General features: G+C 45.9%; 1 protein-coding gene across 1 annotated transcript in view; it reads right to left on the bottom strand.

Moving 5' to 3' along the window:
- Positions 1 to 22,466, bottom strand: part of CSMD2 (CUB and Sushi multiple domains 2) — a gene marked incomplete at both ends in the record, with an annotated part of 226,948 nt that overhangs the window by 160,581 nt on the left and 43,901 nt on the right. Inside the window, 2 exons of the mRNA XM_079545965.1 lie at positions 6,670 to 6,877; positions 13,446 to 13,640. Coding sequence (XP_079402091.1) covers positions 6,670 to 6,877; positions 13,446 to 13,640 — 403 coding nt within the window. The remainder of the gene's footprint in view (positions 1 to 6,669; positions 6,878 to 13,445; positions 13,641 to 22,466) is intronic.

Here is a 22,466-nt window from a genome sequence, read left to right as displayed (position 1 = left end):
TTTGCTGAGGTCCCTGGGTGAGCCTCCTGCTGCTGACCGTGGCAGTGAGTGGTCCTGAGGGCTTCAGATCTAGGGGTTTGTGGCACTGCTGAAGTTGCCCATGCAGCAGAATGAGAGCTGCACAGAGGTAAAACCTCCCTTTGAAGCAATCTGCATGGATGACCCCAGCATAGCCTGAAGGCTTCCAACTGCAGAACCTGCTGAGAACTTGAAAGCATTGCCAGAATGTCAAAGCCAGGTGGGACTTTTTTAAATTTTACTCTTTTAAAGCTGCCTTCTGCGTGCTTCGCTGCTGTGGGTTTCTCTTCTCTTCCCCATGCAGACCCATCTGCAGCTCTGCTCTCAGCATCCGAGTGACACACACCGCATCAGAGCTGACTGCTCCCCGCTCACCCATCATTCCCAATTTCCAAGTGTCTGATCAGATAAAAACCCTGTAATGGAAGCATCAGCCTGAAATTAAACAGACCATAACAGCATTCATTGAAAGCAGAAGCGAAGAGTCAGTTTCTGTGAGGAGATGAGCATCTCCCATCTGCGTTGCAGGAGTTCAGCTCACCCAGAGCACGGCCACAGCCAACGACCCTGCAAATGGATGGAGCAGGCTGGTCAGCAGCACTGCCTTCCCATCATGGTGCAGCCACTGTAGCTACACAGAAGCCAAACTGGCAAGGAAACAACCAGAATTATCCATAGTTTGGATGAACTTGCTACTCTTGCAATCAGTAAAGCAGCATTAATGACCCATCCCCAGCCTTCCACTGCTTACAGCAGCAGGGGCTCAGCACGGTCGTGGCACATTCACACTCAGCTGCATTCAGCTTCAGCTCAATGTGAGTTCACTGGCAGAGCCTTGGATCATAGAATGGCCTGGGTTGAAAAGGACCACAATGATCATTTAGTTTCAAGCCCCCCCTGCTATGTGCAGGGTCACCAAACCAGGTTGCTCAGAGCCACATCCAGCCTTACGAACCACTGATGGTAACCTCAAGCTGCAGGCTGGCTGCCCTAGGAAAATAAAGAGTTCCAGATCTCCTTAGCAGCAAACACCCCAAATGCAGGGAGGTAAGCAAACACCAAGGCCTTCCAAATAATTTGGCATATGAAGTAAAATACTTACTTTTTTTTTTTTTTTTTTTTTGGCAACTTATTAAAATCAGATCTTGCACAAAAAGGAAAAGTGCCAAAAGCAAAGTGAGCACTGGCATCACGGCACATTCAGAATATATTATTTTGTCCCTTTGGACTTAATTAGTTAAAATTTATGAAGAATGACACCCATAAAGATGTTAAACATTAACAAAACTTCTGTTAACTTGCTTAAAATGAAGTGTAATTGCAAGCTCTGTTTTGTACATATTCCAGGGTTGCAAAGTTTAATGAGTATTTTATTCTCTGCACAAAAATCCTGTTACATGAATTTTGTGCTACAAGTCCATGGCTCCTTAAAAGGTCTAAGGAAAAAAATATCAATGACATCGATAGCGACCTCTAATATTTGGCTGACATCTTCCTACTTCTGAAGGTTGTTTTTTGTTCCCAGGGGAGCAGAGGGGTCAGGGTGGGCAGATCCCGGGTAGGAACACACAGATCCTCCTGCTTAACTATTCCCACGTTTAAAACTGATCCTATTAGAGAGGAAACGTGACGATGCAGACGCTCACAAACAGAACGGTGTTGGTTTGAAGCAAGCACAGCATCCAGGATTGGGCAAGACCCATTCCAAGCAACCCCATCCCAGATGGGCATTTGGGGCACGGCTGTGGGACCGATGCCATTCGTATCTGCTTCTACAGCACCGTGCCAATGGCCTCATTTCAGAGCTCCTCGGTGCCAGCTTCCAGCCTGAAGCACTTGTAGGTTTTCCCTTTCAAGAAGAGCTGACTTATCAAAACCTAGGTTTTTCTAACAGAAAACCACAAGTCAAGCCACGTTATTATAATTGAAGCAATTAATTACTTTTATGCATTTCTTTTAAAGAGATCTTTAATGCAGGTAATTCTGACTAAAAGCTAATTTGAACCGCTCCATCTTTTAAAGGACGATTACAAAAATTAATTTGGAAAGCGCAAAACGAAGACAAAAGGGAAAAAGGAAAGCAGGGGGAGATGGGCAGATGCATGGGCTGCAGCATCACAGCCAGCCTTCATCCCAAGGCACGCTGATGGCTGATGGAGCACTTGGCTCCAGCACAGCTGTGTCTGCAGGCACACAGCACTCAGCACCAGGCATCAGAGCCCAGGCTGGGCTTCCCTTCAGCACCGAGCTGAGCAGAGATTGGAAATACAGTCTGATGAACACAGCTTCAACTGCTTTACGTGGAAGTGAGCTTGTTTGCATTGATTACACCAGAGGCAGAGGCAGGGATGGCGATTTGCCTTTTTCAATTTGTACATGCAGCAATTACCTTTAAAAACAAAACAAAGCAAAACAATCACACATTGGTGGTGAACCACAATGGCTCCAGTTCTCCCGAGACTTGGAAAATTGTGGCCATCAGACGTTTGGTGTTGACAGCGTTTTGCCTATTACTAATGCTCTGATATTTACTGATGTCCTGGCACCTTCCTGCTCCCTGCCATAAATCCAGCTACAAAAACATTCCCTGAGAGGAAGAATCCAAACACCCAATGTTGTACGGCAGCCAAGCCTGTCAAAAACAAACTCGGTGTGAGCTAAAGAGACCGTGACCCACAATGACAAAACAAAATGTCACCAAAGGGATGAAGCAAAACACAGTTGCCACATGAACCCCAAACACATTATTTCCATCTTCCATCCAGGCTCTCAAAGACGGATTAGATCTCAGCACACAAAGTATCAGGGCCATTAAGTATCAAGTTTAATAACCAATATTCCCAGGCTTACAGCGAGCAGCGCGAGACGCGGCGGTGCCAAGATCTGTCAACAGCACCATTTCCCAGAGGGAAACATTGGATGTGAAGCACAAACAGATGCCAGAGTGGAAGAAAACCCACACGACTCCCGTGTTGCTCCTATGGCCAATTTCCACCCGCTCAGCCCCAGCTCTGGATGCTCCATCCCACGCTGGGCTGGCACAGCCTGCCTGCTCCCTGCTTTTCATCCACTATCGATCCCTGCCATGGTATCCTTATCTATTTTTTAAGGCAGCTCGGGTCTGCAGTAAGCAACCAAAGGGAACAGAAGTCAATTTTCTCTGTTCCAGGTGAAAGGTTGTTATTCAAGGGGCCAAAGGCCTCTGGGGCTCCGCTGCAGCTATCACATTACAGCTGTGTGGCTACAGCAAAAAAACATACTTATATATATTTTTGTACTCCATTGAATTTGTCAAGACGTATATTATAGATATGTCAAGATATAAATATATAGAACTTGACAAATTCAATGGACTAGCTCTAAGAACACACTTCATAATACTTAAACTTGAATAGTTCTTCCACCTCCACGGCTGCAGCTCTGCTGTTCTGGGATCTTTAGCATGGTTTCTGCAGTGTTTCACAGCTCTGTTATTGATGGTGATCTGTTACTGATGGTTGATGTTATTGCTGGTGATCTCTATCTTGCTGAGGGACACCCGCACCAAACCAACCTATCCTGAAGATGACTCCCAAGAATTTCTTCACTATATATTTCATGCATTGAAATATTTCTAGAGAGAAGTGGAAAGATCAGGTTGGGCAGATGGGTTTGACCTGAGAGTTATCAGTGTGAAAACAACTGACTTCTCCACAGCCTGAGCTTATGGAAACCGTGGGAAATGCGATTTTTCCCCAGCTTCAATGAATTAACACACAACACAAATTAAACGGAGCCGTAGTTTGATCCCAGTGTGTGATACACTGCCACCAGACATCCAGAATCAGTTCAAATGAGAGCAAATTCAGCACCAAACAGAACCCGTATCAGCTGCGACTTCCCCTCAAAGCACAGGACAAAAACTGCAGACGGGGGAACACGTGGATGGGTTTGTGCTCTCGTAAGAGAGGCACAGCTGCTGAGAACTGAGGGAGGAAAACCCAGAAGGCAAAGATCATTTAAAATGTATTTTGTGAAGCAGATGACATCTGAAAACAAAGCGCGTACATTCTCTATCACAACCTGGAAACACATGAAAGCAGCTACAAAACAAGTCCACGAAGAAGCCCTGGAACAAAGATCTTTGGAAGCAGCAGAGCAGCTGCAGAGGTGTCTCTGCTCCTTCACTTTGAAGCTGTAGATAAGGGCAGGCAGTGGAAAACATGACTTATCAGCTCTGGCAGGCAGATTTTGACATTCAAATCCAATTCCCTCACCATGGTGAATTTCTCCACCAAGTGAGACCCTCTGCATACGCACGTCTTAACCAACAGCGGGGATCCTTGTGCAGAACGTGATGCATGCTGGCTTCTGAGCAAGAAAGGTGAGCCAAGATGCCCCACACAAGACCCCCCGTGTGCTCCCAACAACTTGTACTGCAGAGGCAGCTGCTGGGTGCACCTCTGAGCAAAGCCAACCTGCCACCTTCCCACCAACTGCTGTCCCAATGCTTGCTCCAGCTGGGAGAGCTCCACGTCCCACCATCACAGCACAGTAGGGGAGTTGGGGTGCAGCCATTTACAGTAAGATTTCCCACCAAAGGCAGCTCTAAAGCCTTTGTAGAATTTCTTATTAAAAGCACTAGGAATTGTTTAACAGAACAAAACGAAACTAAACCACACCAGTCAAATAAGGCAATCTATTTCCAGGTCCTGATCAAGAGGTAACTGACATTTAAATACAGATTTCAAAGGCCATTTCATACACATTTTGCACTCGTTCCCATTCCAATGGGAGCCAAAGCCAGCTCCATGTGCTGAGTGAGCTCCCTTGGAAATGCTGCCATTATATACAGCTCAAAAATGGATGTGAGCTATATGAAATACAATTTTGTTTGTTTGTGTACATCTCAGGGCCGGATTAAAACTATTTATAATGCTGAAGAAATGAAATACTCGGCTGCGAGGTTCTTCAATAGAATTGGTTATCTGGCTGTAAGTCTATCTGCAGTATTACCAATAATTAAAACTAGGTCTTCATAGAGGGGGAAAAAAGGCTTTTAGTTCTATTTTCAAGCTGAATCATATCAACATGTTTAAAGAGGAGATATGAGCTCTATTTATTCCTCCTATGGGCAAAAATTATTAAAAAAAATGGGGAAAAATGAGTCATCTGAATTTAATTACCAGGCTCTGAGTTGTGAAGGCCAGCTTTGAAAAATGAAATTTAAAATAAGACACGCTGCAATTCTGCTTCTGGGACTGAAAAGTTGACTTTGAGAATGGCAAACGAGGCTCCTTGGAATTGACTGGTGTGTATCAGCTATTGGGGCTGATGGCTGGATCTCAGGTGATTTGAGCCTTAATGATCCTATGATCCCATCGCACGGTGCTGCAGGAATGCAGGATGAGCCCCAAAGCCCCAAGGTGCATTTGGTGTATTTTGCCCTGTTCAGTCTTCTGCCCTCCCCGTGTGTCTACCACTGAAACTTCAAGGGTTTAATTCCCAAAGACTCATTTGCCATTTCTGAATTTCCGCCATGGAGTATTTAGGGGTAGTTTATTAATTATATCCAGCAGGTTCCCACTGACAGGCATTGTTTCGTTTCTGATATGACAAGACAGGAGGCTGCACTGGCAACACCTCCAGGCTGAATAATGTTTCTTAACTAGTTTACATTCATCTTTACCACATACTACAGATGACTGATCCTCCCTGCAGTACATAACGGCTAAGATGTAATGGGGCCCTGAAATATTTATGCATGCTAATAAAAACAGTTTTGTTTTGTTTTTCCCCATGAAAACATCAAATTTTGAACAGGGTCTCAGGAACAGTAAGCAACTGGTGGATGGTAAATGGTTCCCTCACGTTCATACATCCAGAACATTCAGATCCACGCTATCAGGCAAGTATAGATTACTTAAATAAACATTATTTGTGGCAGTGAGAGAATCCTCACAAATGATGGTTATTTAACTTCCCACGGATAACTCCAGACAGCACCTAAAACACTTTGCTTTTCCCACCCGAGGATGTCGGGTCTAAGCTGACCCGCTCTCCTTTGCTCATGGTTTGGGAATCGACCACAGGGTGAAGCCCCTGGCTGAGCATAATGGAAGCAATATTGCCAAATCCCCTTTGTGAGCCCTCAACTTCATCTGGCAGCTCTTGTATACAAGAGGGAAAAGAATCCATGCAGCATTTATTATACATAAAAGCAGTGCTTCTGAAAGCATTGCTCAAGCAAACTTAATGGTATGCAAGAGCCATTGAAATTCCACGCACAGCCGCGTGGCTGAAGAACAAACTGATCTGCAGAAACATTTGCCAGAGGTTCATTAGCAGTAAAGTCAACTCGTCAGCAGCATATTTAGCAATAATCAGAAAACAATCAAGTAGAAATGTTGTTCTGAGCGTGGCAATGTTTGAGTTGGGTTTCTTAGGTTTGATTGCTGCAGTGACGTCCTACAGCGGAGGTTTAAAGCAGACAGTGGTCACCACGAGGTTCACCAAGCAAATAAAGGCATCCACAAGAGATCCATCAGAAGGCAGCAACCAAATCTGGGGATCACTGGGAACCACCCCATCCCAGCACTATGAACACCCATGAAAATTTAGCAGCTCGTATACGACAGTAAGGACAATAATTAAACAAGACCAGAAACCTACCAGAGCGAGGATCCCTCTGTTCCAGCAACTTCTAACACATCATATCCATCTTCCAGCTGAAAATCCATGAACACCAGAGCAATGGTGTCTCCGGGTTCAGCGAGAATAGTCCACGTGCAGTCTGCATTATTGCCATACTCCAAAGGAAAGTGTGGGCTTGAGATAATTCCACTCTGTCCCCTCAGCGTCCCTCCGCAAGCATCATCAGCTGCAAACAGAGAAGGCAAGTTATGATGTTGTGCTGAAATGCATGAGCAGTGAGTCAGAAAAAAGCCCAAAAGCAAACTTTTGAACTCTTCTGTAGTAAGATAAGGCCTCTGGATGGTTGGGTTGGATATTATTTGTATGCCATATTCAGAATAAGAGAAAACTTACTGATTAACATCCTCTCCCTTTCTGTTTTTTTTCTTTTCTTTGTTATTTTTGTGGTGGCTGGTTTGTTGTTTTAAGAAGCAATGCTGATTGATATGAATCAATGGTTAAATTTGATGGCAAAAATCAAACAAGCAGCAGCATATAAAGCCTAGCATCAGATCAAAAGCACCCGACCCAACTCTTAAAAGCTCTGAGCCTTCCTGAGCAAAGCTCCCTGGGCTCTGGAGGAGCAGAAGGAACCACACACCACCTGATCTGCACACCAGCACCTGTGCACAGCATTTTTCAAGGGCAAGGGCAGCATTCAAGCTTGCAGCAAGACAGCTATCTCGATTGATCAAAAGCTTTCTTAAAAAGCAAAGTGTTTTCCATTCGACTGATAAAATTCTGGCCCTAACCCACGTCATCAAATACAGATTGATAAGAAAATCTTTGCATTGAAAGTTCACACACGTCTTTGTTAAGTGGCTTTTGGGAGAAGCACAGGGGGTTTTTTACTACACAGTACTAGGAGAAAGATGTTGAGAGATGCAAAATCCTATTAGGGCAGCCAGTCTGCCTCCCTGCAAGTGCCAGCTTATTCCTCATTGCATGCTTACCATAATTTGTTCAGTCTAGTTTTAACCACCCCAAGGACAGAGCTGCTGCTGCTCCATGGGGAGGTTGCTGCAGCCCGATGTGTGTGGCTGGCAAGATTCTCAGTCCTCACATTATTGCCTCAGTTTTTGTTCCATCCCTTCATTCTAATTGGGCTCCTAGGAGGCGTTTTCCACAGCTTTCCTCCCATCCATGCAGCCAGCAAAGCAGGAGGAGAGCCACCAAAATTCAAAGGCTGGCAGCAGCAGGTTGGTGGCTTTAAGGAGCTTTCAGCCCAACTCACAGTGATGTCAGCACCTCCATCAGCAAGACAAGCACCCCAAGGACCACAACATCAGCACCCAGGAGTACAAGCATTGTATTTAGTGAATCTGAATTTAACAGAAGGGATTGGAGAATCTCGCTGCCCTGCCTCACATGTTTTGGTTTCTGTTTTTTTAAGGTAATGGGTAGTTACCAAATCAGTGCTAAAACAGTTTATTCAGAAATCAAGCTGTGACATCTCCTGGCTGCGTAATGATCTCTCTGCTGCAGGATCTTTCAGTTTTGCAACCTGAATTCCATCAACAGGAGCTATTAGAGCAATTAAAGGAGGGAGATCTAAGGAAAACACGGGCATGAAGATAAAGGAAGCCAAACATTAATTTGACTTGCATCAGAGCAACTCGTGGCTTCCCCACCTACAGCGTCAGCCTGGAGTTTGTTTGGCGCGTCGCTCAGAAAAGCCTGTTAACCTTACATGTGTTACAGAGCAGCATCTCTGATGCTTTAGTCAAGGAGCTCGGGGCTTTGCAGCATAAACACTTCCTTTTATTACCAACTTTAAAAAAAAAAAAATACCTTCAACACTGAAACTTAACACAGGTGGGAATATTTGCACACCCAAAGACAGAGCAGAGAATCCCACAGGCAGCTCGGGATAGTGGCTTGGCTTTCAGCTCTCGTCAGGATGCAGTGCCTTGAGCACAGCTCTGCCGGCTGTTCTCCTCCCTCAGGGCCATCTGCTGCCCCAACACAGGCAGGAGGCACAGTTAGGGTTTGGGATCACACCTGCCCAACCGTGGCCATAAGTGGGGGGAGCTGTGGCACTCGATGCTCTGTTGCTTGGAATTCAAAGATACCTGTTTGCTGCAGTCGTATTTCCAATGAATGACATGACTGGTATTGATATAGACACCAAAGTGCAACTGAAACCATCAGGTAATGGCAACCAAAAGATTTCTCATGCAGTTCATCTCTCCGTTCAAAGCAGGGCTGATTTTCAGGCTAGATCACATTGCTTAAGGCTTGCCACAACACACTGCTGGGCAACTGCTGATGCTGCAACCAAGTCAGGCCCCAGGAAATCTTTCAAACTTGACAGAGGATTCACACTTGAGCCTCTAAAGGCGGCCCTTTCCAAAAAGTGAAAGAGCTACTTGCAAAGCCCTCTTCTCCTACAGAATAGAGTGAAAATGCTTTTAAGAGGATGAGTGGTTTAAGCCAAAGAGGATCAGCATAAATCACCAGTTTACTGTATGTTCACATTTTAATATCTCAGGAATAAGATCCCCTGTAAATACTACGAAGAAACACATGCAAAGAAAGATTCTCAGCCAGTGACCTCTTCCAGACCACACACCTAACTACCAGCTGCTTCAGCAACGCACTGAGATCCGAAGAAGCCCATGTATTTTTCAGATACCTGCCCCACTGGGGCTGCTAATGCCAACTCCATGTCTGACATCAACCACTGCAGGCACCCACTCACAACACCTCTGCACACAAAGCCCTGCACCACCTACAAGCAGTTCAGATTCTGGATGTCAGCCCCACGGCCTGCAGGGCACAGCTGCAATGGCCAAACAAGCTGTTCCTCTTGTGCGCATGCACTCTTGCTCCATAAACACACCCAAAGGCAAACCCTTGTTGCTTTTGCAGCAAGCTTTTCTTCCAGGCAATTTCTCAGCCACATTTACTGCTGGGGTCTTGGAACTCTGAGGCAGCATCTGCTCCTGTAGAAGGAGAAATGGGGACTACACCAAAGAGCTTTGACTTGATGCTGTATTAGAGATTTGCAGAGCTTTCTACCATTAAAATACGTTCTACGATCTTCTAAAAATCTTCTTGAACAGTCATTCAATTATTTTGGGCATGGTACAATCTAAGCAGCTGTTGGAGTTATAAGAAGACAGACCACTTTTAATGAGATTATGCATATTTGATACTCTTAAAATGTAGCTTTGCAAATGTTCTCAACTTCTCAGCTGGCTTACTGAATTTTTACTCAGACGCCTACCAGAATCATAAATCTATCAGTTCTACTTAAATTCAGCAAACAATCTGGGCAAGACTTCTCTCCACATGCCTGAAAGTGCCTTATGAAACAGACATTTCAGAGCATTCTTTCAGAGCTGCAGAAGTACCACCCTGCCCTGCTGGAAAGGAACTGGGGGTACCGGTATGGTACTGCTGGCCATGAAATTTGCCCTCACAGCCCAAAAAGCCAGCTGTGTCCTGGGCTGCATCAAAAGCAATGCGGGCAGCAGGGTGAGGGAGGGGGTCTCGGAGAGGTGGTGGTCTCCTCCTCCCTGGAAACATTCAAGGTCAGGCAGGATAGGGCTCAGAGCAGCTGATGGAGCTGTGGGTGTCCCTGTTCATTGCAGGGGGTGGTGAACTAGATGGCCTTTAAAGGTCCCTTCCAGCTCAGATGATTCGATCCTATATACAGAAAACTGTGCAGGATGTGACATACAAGATGCAACAGGGAAGCCATACAATACCCTGACACACTACAGATTGGATAAATGCCAGTAGATCAGAGCCTGGAGTCAGCACCAGGCTCACAGAGGACGCCCAGTCTTGAGGTGTGTCTGCAGGCTGCCCATGTGCTCCCAGGCAGAGCCAAGCCTTCCCCCAGGCCCTGCCATGGGCACATCAGCACAGAGATGCCACCCGCTGCTGCTTCATTGCTCCCAGAATGAGATCACCACAGTTTTAGTCCTTCCTGCCACATAAGCAAGGAACATAATTCACCAGAACAGAGTGTGTGCTGAGTGATTTTTAGCTCAGAGTCCAAGAATCAATTCTGATATAACTGTGCTTTCTAAACCACCAGGGAGCCGCAGCACCACCACTTCCATCGCTCTCTGCAGAGCAGTGCTTCACCACTCCACTCCTTCTGCATCTGGGATTCCTTCCTGCTTTCCTTTCTCATTAAGAATACACTTATCCCTTATAAAAACAGTACTTCTAAACTGAGAGATGGGTGAAGGGGTGCAGACAACTCATGAAGACAGAGCAGCTGAGCACAGCACTCCTCTCCAAGCACTGCTGCCCTGGCACTGCGGAGCTCCAGCTTCTCGAACGCATTCATTTCTTTTTCTTTTCCTACCATGCATTTCTTTGCATCTTTGATTATTTCAATGCACGAGGACTGGAATAATGGAGACAAGGCTACCAAAATATGAAAAAGGATGCTACAGAGAGGAAAGCAGGTACAAAGACAAGAGCATAAAGGAACCAGAGAGAAGGTATTGATCAGCGTGGCCGGAACTTCCTGCTGATTTCTGCACTTGTCTCCCACCTCTGCCCTTGCAGTGGGAGGGGAAGAAGCAAAGGGCAGTCCCCACACTGAATGCAGTGACATCAGACAAGTCTATTCCCAAGACAGCTGCTCCCCAGATTGTAACACCTGCTCAGCTAGAGGGCATCTTTCATCTTCATTTGTCTGAATGTGACCCAGCAGCACGACCCATCTCCAGCTTGCGTTAGAAAAGAAAACACACATTCATTCTACAAACTTTCAGACACAAATCACCAGTAAGCCAATATTGACAGAATTAATTACAAACTATGCAAGCCGCAAAGATCTTCCATCTCTCAGGGAAATACATATTCCTCCTCAGGCAGTAGTCTTTTAAACACGATTTTCCCTGCAGAAGAAGGCACCAAATCTGCCTGCCTGCCTCTTCACCCCTTGCAACAACAGAATTTTGTACCGCCAGTTTATCAGCCAAGCACCAACGTCTGACGGCTGAAACCCACTTCTGGTAGAAGGAGTGCAGCTGGTTTTCAAACTCAGCGAGTCAATTTGCAGATTGTCTTTGCTACTTTCTGCCTTCCTGAGACAAGATATAAATGTTACATGAGGAGATTTCTAGTTCCTGCCTCCAAAAAAAAAAACTGCTGTGGAAGTTTCAGTGCCAGCTTTGAAGCAGCAGGTTCCAATCTTTCAGGAAGGAGTGCTGCACCTCCAGGAGCCTGCAGGCTCACAGCACCACGAGCACAGCTCAACAAGCCAACGCTTCCCTGAGATCAGAGCAATTCACACAGCACCGTTTCAAGCACCATAGAATTTAATATTCCTTCATTCTGAAGTACATCAGATGCCTCCATCATCGTTGCTGGATTCAAGATTGAAACAGTGGTGTTAAAATTAAAATTGAGCTTGGCAGTGCAAGACAAAAATGTAGAGATGGTCCTTACTCCATCTGCGCGGGGATTGCATCAAAATTACAACCATGCCAACCTTCACGTTTCAGTACTTCAACACCTGTTGGGGTCAGAAGTTAATCCTCCCCTTATTGCAGACTGCTACACAAATACCTGAATAATAGCTGGGCCACGGGAAGATGGCACGCTTCCTTTGGAGGGAGGTGAAGGATACACAGATCCATTCAAGCACAGAATCTGCTATTTTCTAAAAAGGCCGTTGCCTTGTGCGCTCTCAAAGCTGAATGCAGGCGCATGCGCACGCACTTCAGTTGTTTCTGTTTGTTTTTAACTTCATTGGTTTGTTTGCTTTTCAGGTGACAGTGAGTCCTGATTCAAAGGAAAAGCACAGACTCATCAGCAATGACACTCAGGTGGCAATGGCAGCTGTCCCTCTGCAGCACAGCATGGCTGGGTGAACCTTCAGTGCTGTGATGCCCTTGGCTCCAAAGCAGCAGGTAAGCACACAAGAAATACACAACATAGCACACATCCCTGCTGTGTAACTCGTTCAAGAAAGCATTAAAAACACGCCAAGCAAACAATATTTGTTCATTTTAAATTCAAGATTTATGCTACAGCTTAGAACTGCTAATTGATTGCACAAGCAGAGTCAATAAAAAGAATCAATAGAAGATGCTCTGCTGAAGTACACAAGGAATTGAGGGGAAAAGACTTGAAAGCAGCAGCAACTCTTTTGGTAAAACAACACAGACACTTGTATATTTACAGCCTCTCCAGTCCCTCGTGGCTCCAGAGGATTAGCAGGAAGCTCTCTGCGCTGATAAAGGAATCAAAGCTGCACTGCCCCAAAGGGCCTGCAGGAAAGTTGCCCATCCCTGCCCAGGTGTCACCCCCCACTCACCTCCCCTGTTGGAGGCTGCAGCCCTCAGCACATCTGCACAGACCCCCTCCTCTTTACAGGCAGCCAAAGGGGAACTGAGGTTGACGTGGGGGAAGAGCAGAAAATTCAGTCTAAATTTCCCAATATTTGATGCAGAAAAATGCACGGTCTTAGGAAGATGCCTTGCTGCAATGGATAATGTGGCTGCTGCTTTTTTTTTTTTTGGCCTCTATTTAAACAAAGGAATTGGAGTTAAAGCAGCGGTGCAGCATTTTGAATACTTTGAGCACTTCATAACCTTCCCATTAGTCACCCAAGTCCTGGCAACTTTAGGGAATCCAATAAAAAGGAACCTCAATATTAACTACATCATGTTTAGCTTTCAACTCTTCTAAATCAAGCTTACGCTCCATGAAGTTTTTCCCAACCCCAAACAGCTCGTTAAATCCCTCTTCGTTTTGTTGCAGAAGGAAGGAGGGCACTTTACCTCTGCAGAAGGGGAGAGGAAAATCCCACGAGGCTCCATTCTCCATGCTGGCGTGGCACGTGAGCACAGCGTGGCCCTCCAGGAAGAAGCCAGGGTTGCAGCTGTATCTCACTTTGTCCCCGATGCTGAACGTCGTTCCTTGCTGCACACCATTCTGCAGCCTGCCTGGGTTCCCACACGTGTGACTGGGTAGAACTGCCAAAGGAAAGTGATTCTGGTTAGGGAAATGGGGCAGCGAAAGTGAAGCGTCGTCAGGTGGGGAATGCAGAACTTGTCTCCAAGTGAATTACAGTGTAAGAGCAAATAACCATAGAGCTGAACTGAAGTCATTAGGCTGGTGATGGTCAACAGTTGTGTGGGCAGCAACGAGGGAGAGGAAGGACTCATCTGTAGGGAATGTAGGGCTGACCCTCCTGCCCTCAGCCCCACTGCTCTGCTTCCCACGTTGGTCACTCCAGAACCTGAATAGTTCCATGTTCAGCAATAACTTCACATCAAAACAGCAATGACCGCACGTTGCAAAGAGTTGGGCGATGCTGTGGAACACGTCAGCTGGGTTGAAAAGCAGTGCAGAACTAATGTTTCATTTTCTGTAATGATACTCAGAGCCCCAATTTAATTAAATTACCAATGTCACTTTAAAAAAAATTAAAATGAACCCAACTCTTGGTTTTATGCTTCGTTCCTTTAAAATTAATGACTAGAACTTCGCTATAAATAAAAATCTATCATTTTAAAAAGTCACTCTAACACTAGCTGCTCCCTAGTTAATGAACCGTGAAGAATCAGACAACCCCAACCTGCATCGTATCTTAAAATCATACTTGAAAAACAGGATCTCATTTAAAAATTCTGCTTCGTTTGGCTGCCTTAACTAACTAACACCGTGCTGCAGGACGGATAGCACACGTGCTTTTGGGGGAAGCAACATTAACTCCTTGATTGCTTTGGATTCAATGGGGCTGCTGAATGAGTTGATTTTTGCTTTTATTTTTTTTACAGACACTGGTGCACATCTGCAGAAGACAAACACTTCGGCATCACGAACCAAAAAACCTCCCTGCGCAGAGCCTGGTGCTTTCCAGGTTAACGTCAGCAGCAGAGCCAGCTGCCACGTGAGGATGCTCAGTCGCAGCCCTGAGGTCTGCATGCAGGAAACCAATCCATCACCCCAAACGTGAGCTGCTGATGTTCCCTTTCCCCTGTGTTCCTGAGAAAGCCCAGCTGCATTGAAGCCCCACAGCAGCTGCCAAGGTGGGAGCCCAAGATCTGAGGTGCCTCTGGGAGCCCAGCATGGGATGCAGGTGCCTCGGATTTAGGGCCAACCCCAGCTCACCAAACCGGGGCAGCAACTGTGTTGGCAGCAAGGGATTTCAATTCTACTCCAACTTTCCTTAGAAGAGAGAATATTATTGCTCATCCTTGACTGCCTCTAACAGCCAGACTCTGATTGCTTGAGAGATTAATAGAACTGTATTATTTACATCAGATGTCGCACAGAATAATATTATTAAAGCTTTGTCTTACCCATTTACCAATTCCACTGTAGATTATTAGTAGCATGGATTTTTTTCATCCCCATAAAAGCTTTGTTCCTGGCAATCAACATAATATTTTCAAGTGATTGTATGGAAATGAATGCAACCACAGACCAGATTGGTGCAGATGAATAGAATGTCCTGTTAGTCATTTTGTAGCAAAGTCTGTTGCTTTCCACGATGAATGTAGAACAGTTTATTTTATTTGTCTTGATTTGAAAGGCTGCCAAACCCTTACCTTATTTTATGTCAGAGGAAAGGAAATAGGGTTATGCTATTGCAGTTGCACCTCATCAAACCATAAACACCAGTGTCCTGAGTGCTCTCTGAGGTGACACTGCGGAGGAACCCTGGCCATGGGGTAATGGCAGCACGGACCGTGAGGCCCTGAGCTCACGAGGGGAGAAACCATGGCTGCAATTGTGCCAAGAGCCTGAAAACTGCTAAACAAACTGGAAATGGAAACACCGTGTTGGATCGATTTCCACCACCCGAACGTACAAGCTGTTGCAGAGCAGCCGGAGCTGACAACCATCAGAAGCTTCACACCATTCCCTGACTTCCACTTCGAACCCCGTTTGGCTTTGCTCTTTCTCAGCCCCTCACCTGGGATCACTATGTTGGAAAGTCCCAACATCAGAAGCTTTCAAATCCTAGCACTCGTCAAGCCATGTCTCCTCGTTCCAGTTCATTCGAAATTAATTAGTAGGTTTTAAGTCATTAGATGTGACTCAGCGCATCCTTGGACAGCATCCCACCATCAAAATAAATTCAGGCTAATTACATCAGCCTTTCCTAAAACCCCATGGGCTGTTTTTTGTCAGGAAAAACAGGCCAAAGACCCAGAGGTGCTTCTCATCCTGCTCATCACACTGATACATCTGAGTTACGTTACCAGTTCAGGTGCCTTCAAACAGAAACTCAAATCCATCCCTACTTCTCTCGCCATTCAGAAGAGGAATCCTCCCTGCTTCCTTTCAAATTAATCTGCAGCTCTATTTCCTCCCTGCATTGTTTGAATATAAACTAACCCCAACATTTAACACATCTCGCTACCACATTCCAGTCTATTACCCTATTTACATAGCTAAGAGAAACATTTTTATTGTTTGAATCATCTATGGTAGTTTATGACAGATATTTCAATGCTATCATTGTTGTAACCTTGAAATCTTATCAAGGAGAACAACTTTTACGATATGAGATCATACATCATCTCCTCACTCAAAACTGATTTTCATTCCTGAGCTTAAAAGACAGAAAAAAAGCAAAGCAAGCCAATGCCAGAGCAGGCACTTATAGCTCCTGAGTGCTGCTACTACAGCAGGAATAATTTATAAATCCCCATGAAAGGATGCTGCATAGACAAAGCAAAATAACAAAACCATTGACCTAAACCAGTTGGCTCAGCCAACAACTCATTTCCAAAGTCCATCTCCAATATGCTTTTGTAAGGTCTCTATTTGACTGCACTTCCCAAATGCAGGCTGGGTGGAAACCACAGCACCCAAACCCAGTGATGGACACTCAGTGCTGGGCAGAGCGGCGTTCCTGGCTGCTGCCTTGGGTACCTTCCCAGAAACCCAAAGAGAGCAAAGGGTTCTTTAAGCAGAACAGATCCCAGAAAACCAGCATCACGTTGGCACAGAACCCTCAGCCAGCGCAAGGGTGAACTGCAGGGAGAGGTGGGGGTCCATGAGCAGCACCTTTCTCTCCCCTTCTGCCCATAACTGTGGGGCTCAGTACCACGGGGATCCTCCACCAACCTCCAGTATCTCCCAGAGGTGTTTCAGTGCAATCTGTTTTAGTTCTGAAGAGTTGTAACCTTCAGAATACGTGTCCAGTATGTGTTACAGAAAAGGAAATAAATGGTATCTTCTTCATTTCATTTTATCCTTTTTTATGTCATGATTCATTTCCAGTACTGCCAACAGAGATAAAGCTAAATAGAAACTATTTTTTCCCTCTAATATTTCTTTGTTCACTAAAAAACAGCTAGATAGTTACTTCTGGATAATAACAGACCAGAATGATTCACCATCCATCTTCTTTGCAGTAGTAGTTCTAGGGCTTTTTTGGAAATTCATTTTCAGTTTTCAATTTCCCCTCCTGCAATGCACTACAGCAACCCCAGCACAACTTCCCAAAGCATCGAGAGAGAGCTGAGAGTGCTTCAGATCTGATTAATCACCCCGCTGCAGAAATGGCACAAGATTCAAAACATGAAAGCAATGAGATCACAGTGGATCTCTAATGCCCCTCTAATGCCCACCGACCAGGTTGGCCCAACTGCAGAGCTGCTCAGTGTGCCACCCCGCTGCAAACCGTGTGAATACAGCTGGATAGAGGAAAGCTGTTATTTGCACCTCAGCTCTCTGCAGCACCAAATCAAAGGTTTGAGCTCTCAAAGCACGCGACCCTCAGGAATAACGTGTGACTGACAGCGGGATGGATGTAGCCCTTTTCACATACTTACACAAGTATGTAAGTACACAAGTATGTAAGTACACAAGTATGTAAGTACACAAGTAGACACACGTAGGTAGTTATTGTGGTCCCAATGTCAGCCATTTCTCACTGCTGGTCCAAACAGGACAAGGAGAGTTGGATTTACAAACCACCATGTTCTAAAGAGAGGGAATGGGAAAGAAGCATCCCCAGAGCCAGCAGGGGGGATGGTATCTGCAGAGCTGCAGCAAGCAGGGGTCCCTGCAGCCAGGACTCACTGCCACTCGCTGATGCTTTCAGCTCTGCGCCACATCTTGCTAAGCTCAGCAGAGGATGCCTGGCCAGCACAGCAGCACAGACACAGAACTCCTCTGCTGGGCACTGGCACGTGCCCAGGTCCTCTAACCCCACCCCAGCCCAGGATGCTCTCCTGCATCAGCAGCCTCATCAGCAACCACTTGAGGACGTGCTCATCTTCATGAGCATGCTCCAGCCCTGCTGCTTCTCCGTGCAGCAACACTTGAACACAAGCTTAATTTAAAGTATGCGGTTAAGTGTTTTGCTTAGCAGGAATGGATTTAAGTGCACGTTTAAAGGCTCCATTGAACTGGCATTTACCAGCTGCAGAGCAACCTGAAAAGACTTCTCCCAGGAGCAGGAGGGTGGCTTTGCGTTTCTGTCCTTTCTTCCTCCCTGAACTAAGGTTAACCACTCCTAGGGAAACAAGCAGAGCACCTCACTGCGAGAGGCTCCGCCGGCTCCTATCCAGACACTGGGTGCCAGTGTTGATCCGCTCTGCGTTTTGCTGGAGACCATCCCTGGACAGAGAACAATCTTTGTTCCGGTAAAAAAAGCCACTTCCAACTTTAGAGCCTGCATTGTTTATCTGCGTATTGATCTTCTCTGGCTATTGGCTGATTACCCAGAAACAAGAACTGTAGCCAACTGCATCTGTTCCAGTAAACATTTCATAGCAGCAGCGAGGCGCCCAGCCCCAGGCATCACCCCACAGTGCCAGGGCTGCCCCTGGGCCCTGCACACCCACAGCCCCACTATCTTCTTTCTAGCAGCCAACCCACATCAGCAGCCCTCTGGAGCCCTCAGAGGACCCACCAGGATGGCACCATGCTTCTGCAGGGAGCAAACCATATAAAACTCGCAGCTGTGTCCATTTCCTCAGTGGGATTTACAAACCACCATGTTCTAAAGAGAAGGAATGGGAAAGAAGCATCCCCAGAGCCAGCAGGGGGGATGGTATCTGCAGAGCTGCAGCAAGCAGGGGTCCCTGCAGCCAGGACTCACTGCCACTCGCTGATGCTTTCAGCTCTGTGCCACATCTTGCTAAGCTCAGCAGAGGATGCCTGGCCAGAAACACCTGTAACTCACACTTCTGTTCCACCCACATCAGATGTCCGAAAAAAACCAGACCAACCTAACCATGCTTAAACCACTTCATCATTTATTTTCTCATTTATTACCTTTACAGCCCCGTGTTTTTGTACTTTTTTTTTTAGGAAGCTCAGCACTGCACAATGGCCAATACTGCAGGCGTGACAAACTGGGACAAAAACCTCCGAGCAGTACATCAGCCAACCAAAGAGGTGAAATTGCAGCTCATGGGGAAACGCCCTTGAAAGCTGGAAAGGTGAAATATTGTACTGCTGAGTAGAAGAGTCAATAGTAAAAGCAGCCAGGACTGCTGAGCTCAGTGTGCACACTGCTCACTGGTAACCAGCAAACATAACTTGAAGATGATGCCATAACAGAGCTGCATTAATCATGAAGCCTTCTGCTTTCTAGCCCTGGAGGTGCACCATTAATTTGCAGTTGTAAATGACTTTTAAAAAATATTTAAAGGTGATTTTATCCTCTTCTCTGGAAACAAAGCTGAAGTGATCTAATTATGACCACAAAAACCCCAAAAGCCAGGCCTAGGGCTGAGTTCTGTTTCCTAAGTTCACAGGTGCCTAGCTTGCAGAATTTGCCACAAGCAGTATTTTGCAAGCTATGCAATAACATGGACTTATTGCAGAGAACAAGTTTTTAGCCCCATGTGGGACCTCCCCAGTACCTAAATTTCTTCAGAATTGTGAATGATTCTGCCTTCAGGCCCTTGACCATCTGTTACACACGTCTGGCTGCCATGCAGAACTGCCCTTTCCCCACACATACGTGTGTCATGGGCACTAAAAGGACACTTACACAAGCTGACGTTAAGGCAGCGCTGGTGGTGCCCTTAAGACCAATTAAACCTAAAAGCCACCCCACCACCAGCCAGAAATCACAGCTGACACGACCTGCAGGGACACGGACAGCCTGCTGCCACGTTGGATCATGGACATCACTGCAGAGACCTTTTTGTGGTGTGGGTGTTCGAGAGGGATGGAGAAACGTTCTGTCACTGCAACAGCAACCAAACATCGCTCAGATCTCAGCCACAGAAACACCTGGTGGCTCTCAGTGCACCATCAGCAGAGCTATGCAGCTCTAGTTCCAGTTAGTGAAAACAAGGCTGGGATGCAGGAAAACCTGCAGAGGCCCAGCTGACAGACAAGGCATGGTGCTGCCCTTCTCTTATACACAGCAGTGAAGCAGCAGAAATGCCCCTCCTTCACTGCGCTCACTTTGCTGAGCACAGGTTGGGCTGATGGCCATGCAGGATGCTCACCTAAGGCCAACCCTGAGCAGCGTGATGGACAAATCCATCAAGGAGACCTCACATATACCAAGAATTGCTGCAAAGAGGTGATAGAAATGAAGAATTTTCATAGATGTACTGCATGGAAGGCGTCTATTGTATAAATATTGTCACGGAAACAATACAAGATTGCTTTAAAGGACACTCGGAACACATTAATGAAAGAGAGAGGACTGGGAACCTGGGGAATAAGATTCCAGCATCTGAGAATCTGAATTTTGTCCCATTACAAGGAGCAAACCTATGCATTGGTATATTAAAGGTGAACGACTGGGCCTTAGCAGTACAAATCTGCTCAGAGAAAGATCATTCTGAATCAGTTTGAACATGAGCACACATCCAGGAAGCCGTGGATGTCTGACCCTTTCCAATCCTTGTACTGGCAAAGGAGAATTTACACAGCTGATGTGCAACTCAATACACGATGTGCAATTCAACCTTCTTCTCCAGGGATGTGCATCAGGCACTCAGAGGAAAAGCACTGGAGCCAAAACACTAGAGTGGAAAAAACAGGGTAAAGAGATAAACCAGAGGGGGGGGGATGTGTTAGCCTCATACAGCCAGCAGTAACTCACTGAAACTTTTAAGAGATTCATGCAGTGGACTTTTCTATGACTGCTGCCACAGTCTTCCCTACAGTAGCTGTGCTGAAGCAGATATTTTTAGGCTGAAGTCCTTTATGAGCTGTTCATCTTATTACTGCTTCATTCCATTCATTACATTTTTAATCATGTCCAAACAACCGAGCTATTAAATAAATTCCAAAGCAGAACAGCAGGCTGTGGCTTATGCAAGCTAAAGATCTGAGCAGCAGCAGAAAAAGGCTACTTTGGTTGGGGATTAAACCTTCCCATTCTTAAAAAGCACAAAGCAACCGCTGGACTCAACTGCCACATATTCAGGATTATGGCCAATTCTCAGTCCTGTCTCCTGCTGACATCTTAAAAGACATTCAGGACATGATTTGCTTTTATAGAAGTTACAGCCCTACCACAAAGGAGGGAGAAAGTTATATAAGTATCCTTTCAGTAATGAACTCCACACTGTAACGCTTCTGTTGGCCTCCACCAGAGCAACTGCTGAGGGTACATTTGTTCAGTGCAACACTGGAAGCTTCCCAGACACTGTTCAGACAGCTTCAGCATCTCATGTGATGTTTCGAAGGGAGAAATCCCAACCTGCTGGGACCACAAGGCATGGAGCACTGCCTCCCATCCACTGCTGGCAGCAGCGATGGTTAAAGACAGCCAGCAATTCCTCTGTAAACACAGCAAGGATTTACTGAAACCAGGGAAGCTGCTGTACAAGTCAGAAGGAAATCGTCACAAGATTAGGAAAAAAAAAGTGCTATTGGTCTAAGCATATTTATTTCTGGTCCCATCAGGCAGCTCCTATGGAGGCAATGGATGCATCTTCCCCCTGCAAACCCTGGTGCTCAGGGTCACTGGAGCATCACAACAAGGATGCATCACAGTGCAGACAACAGAAGGATTAACAACATATGGCATTTATAAGGTATTTTTATATGCTCGAAGCATTGTTCAGGTATTACCTGCCTCCCAGGGTCAGCCAGGCAGGAACTCCTCTGTTTTGAATTAGTTCTCGTGGGATTTCTGATAATGGATGCTTCACTTACGGGAGAAAAAACCCACAAAAATAGATCTGCCTGGGGAGTAGCACAGCCTGCATGCTTCCACTGCAACCTGCAGTCTCAAATGAATAACATTTTCTCAAGCTCTAAAATTCTCCTTTTCATTTGATTTCTACACAAAACGTTGTGACAATGCACAATGAGAGATGAGGGCCTACTTTAACCTGGATTCCAGCTCCCAGGTCAGGCAGAGCACCAACAGTTGGAAAAGTCACCTTCTGATATGTAAAAACCAAGCTGCCGATTTGAAAGTCACTGAAACAGAATGAATAACATAATTTTTTGCTACCTTTCCCTGTTACAGATGCTCTTTAAGATCCCAAAAGGCACAGCTGCTCAGCACCTGCAAGGGGTCCATAACTGCACAGGGACCCTCCCAAGCTGCATGCTGGTGGCCCAGGCTGTGCTTACTGAGATGTGGAACTCCTCCATCCAACTCAAGGTGCTGCAGTTCAGTGCCACAGTTCAGCACTCATTCCTGACTCCTCCCCATCTTTGCACACAGCAGGCAAACCCAGGGCAGCACCACAAAGCCAGGAGCAGATGAGGGTGCTGGAGGAGAGCTCAGCATAAACGCATCCAAAAGAGCACATATGCACAACTCTGTCATATATTCACAGTAGAGCACAACTGCTAATGAGATTACGATATGAAATATGCTACCAAAAACTCATTTTCCTCCCACT

The sequence above is a fragment of the Tetrao urogallus genome (assembly GCF_951394365.1).
Source record: "Tetrao urogallus genome assembly, chromosome: 23".
Taxonomy (NCBI): Eukaryota; Metazoa; Chordata; class Aves; order Galliformes; family Phasianidae; genus Tetrao; species Tetrao urogallus.
This window is presented reverse-complemented; position numbering and strand designations above follow the sequence as displayed.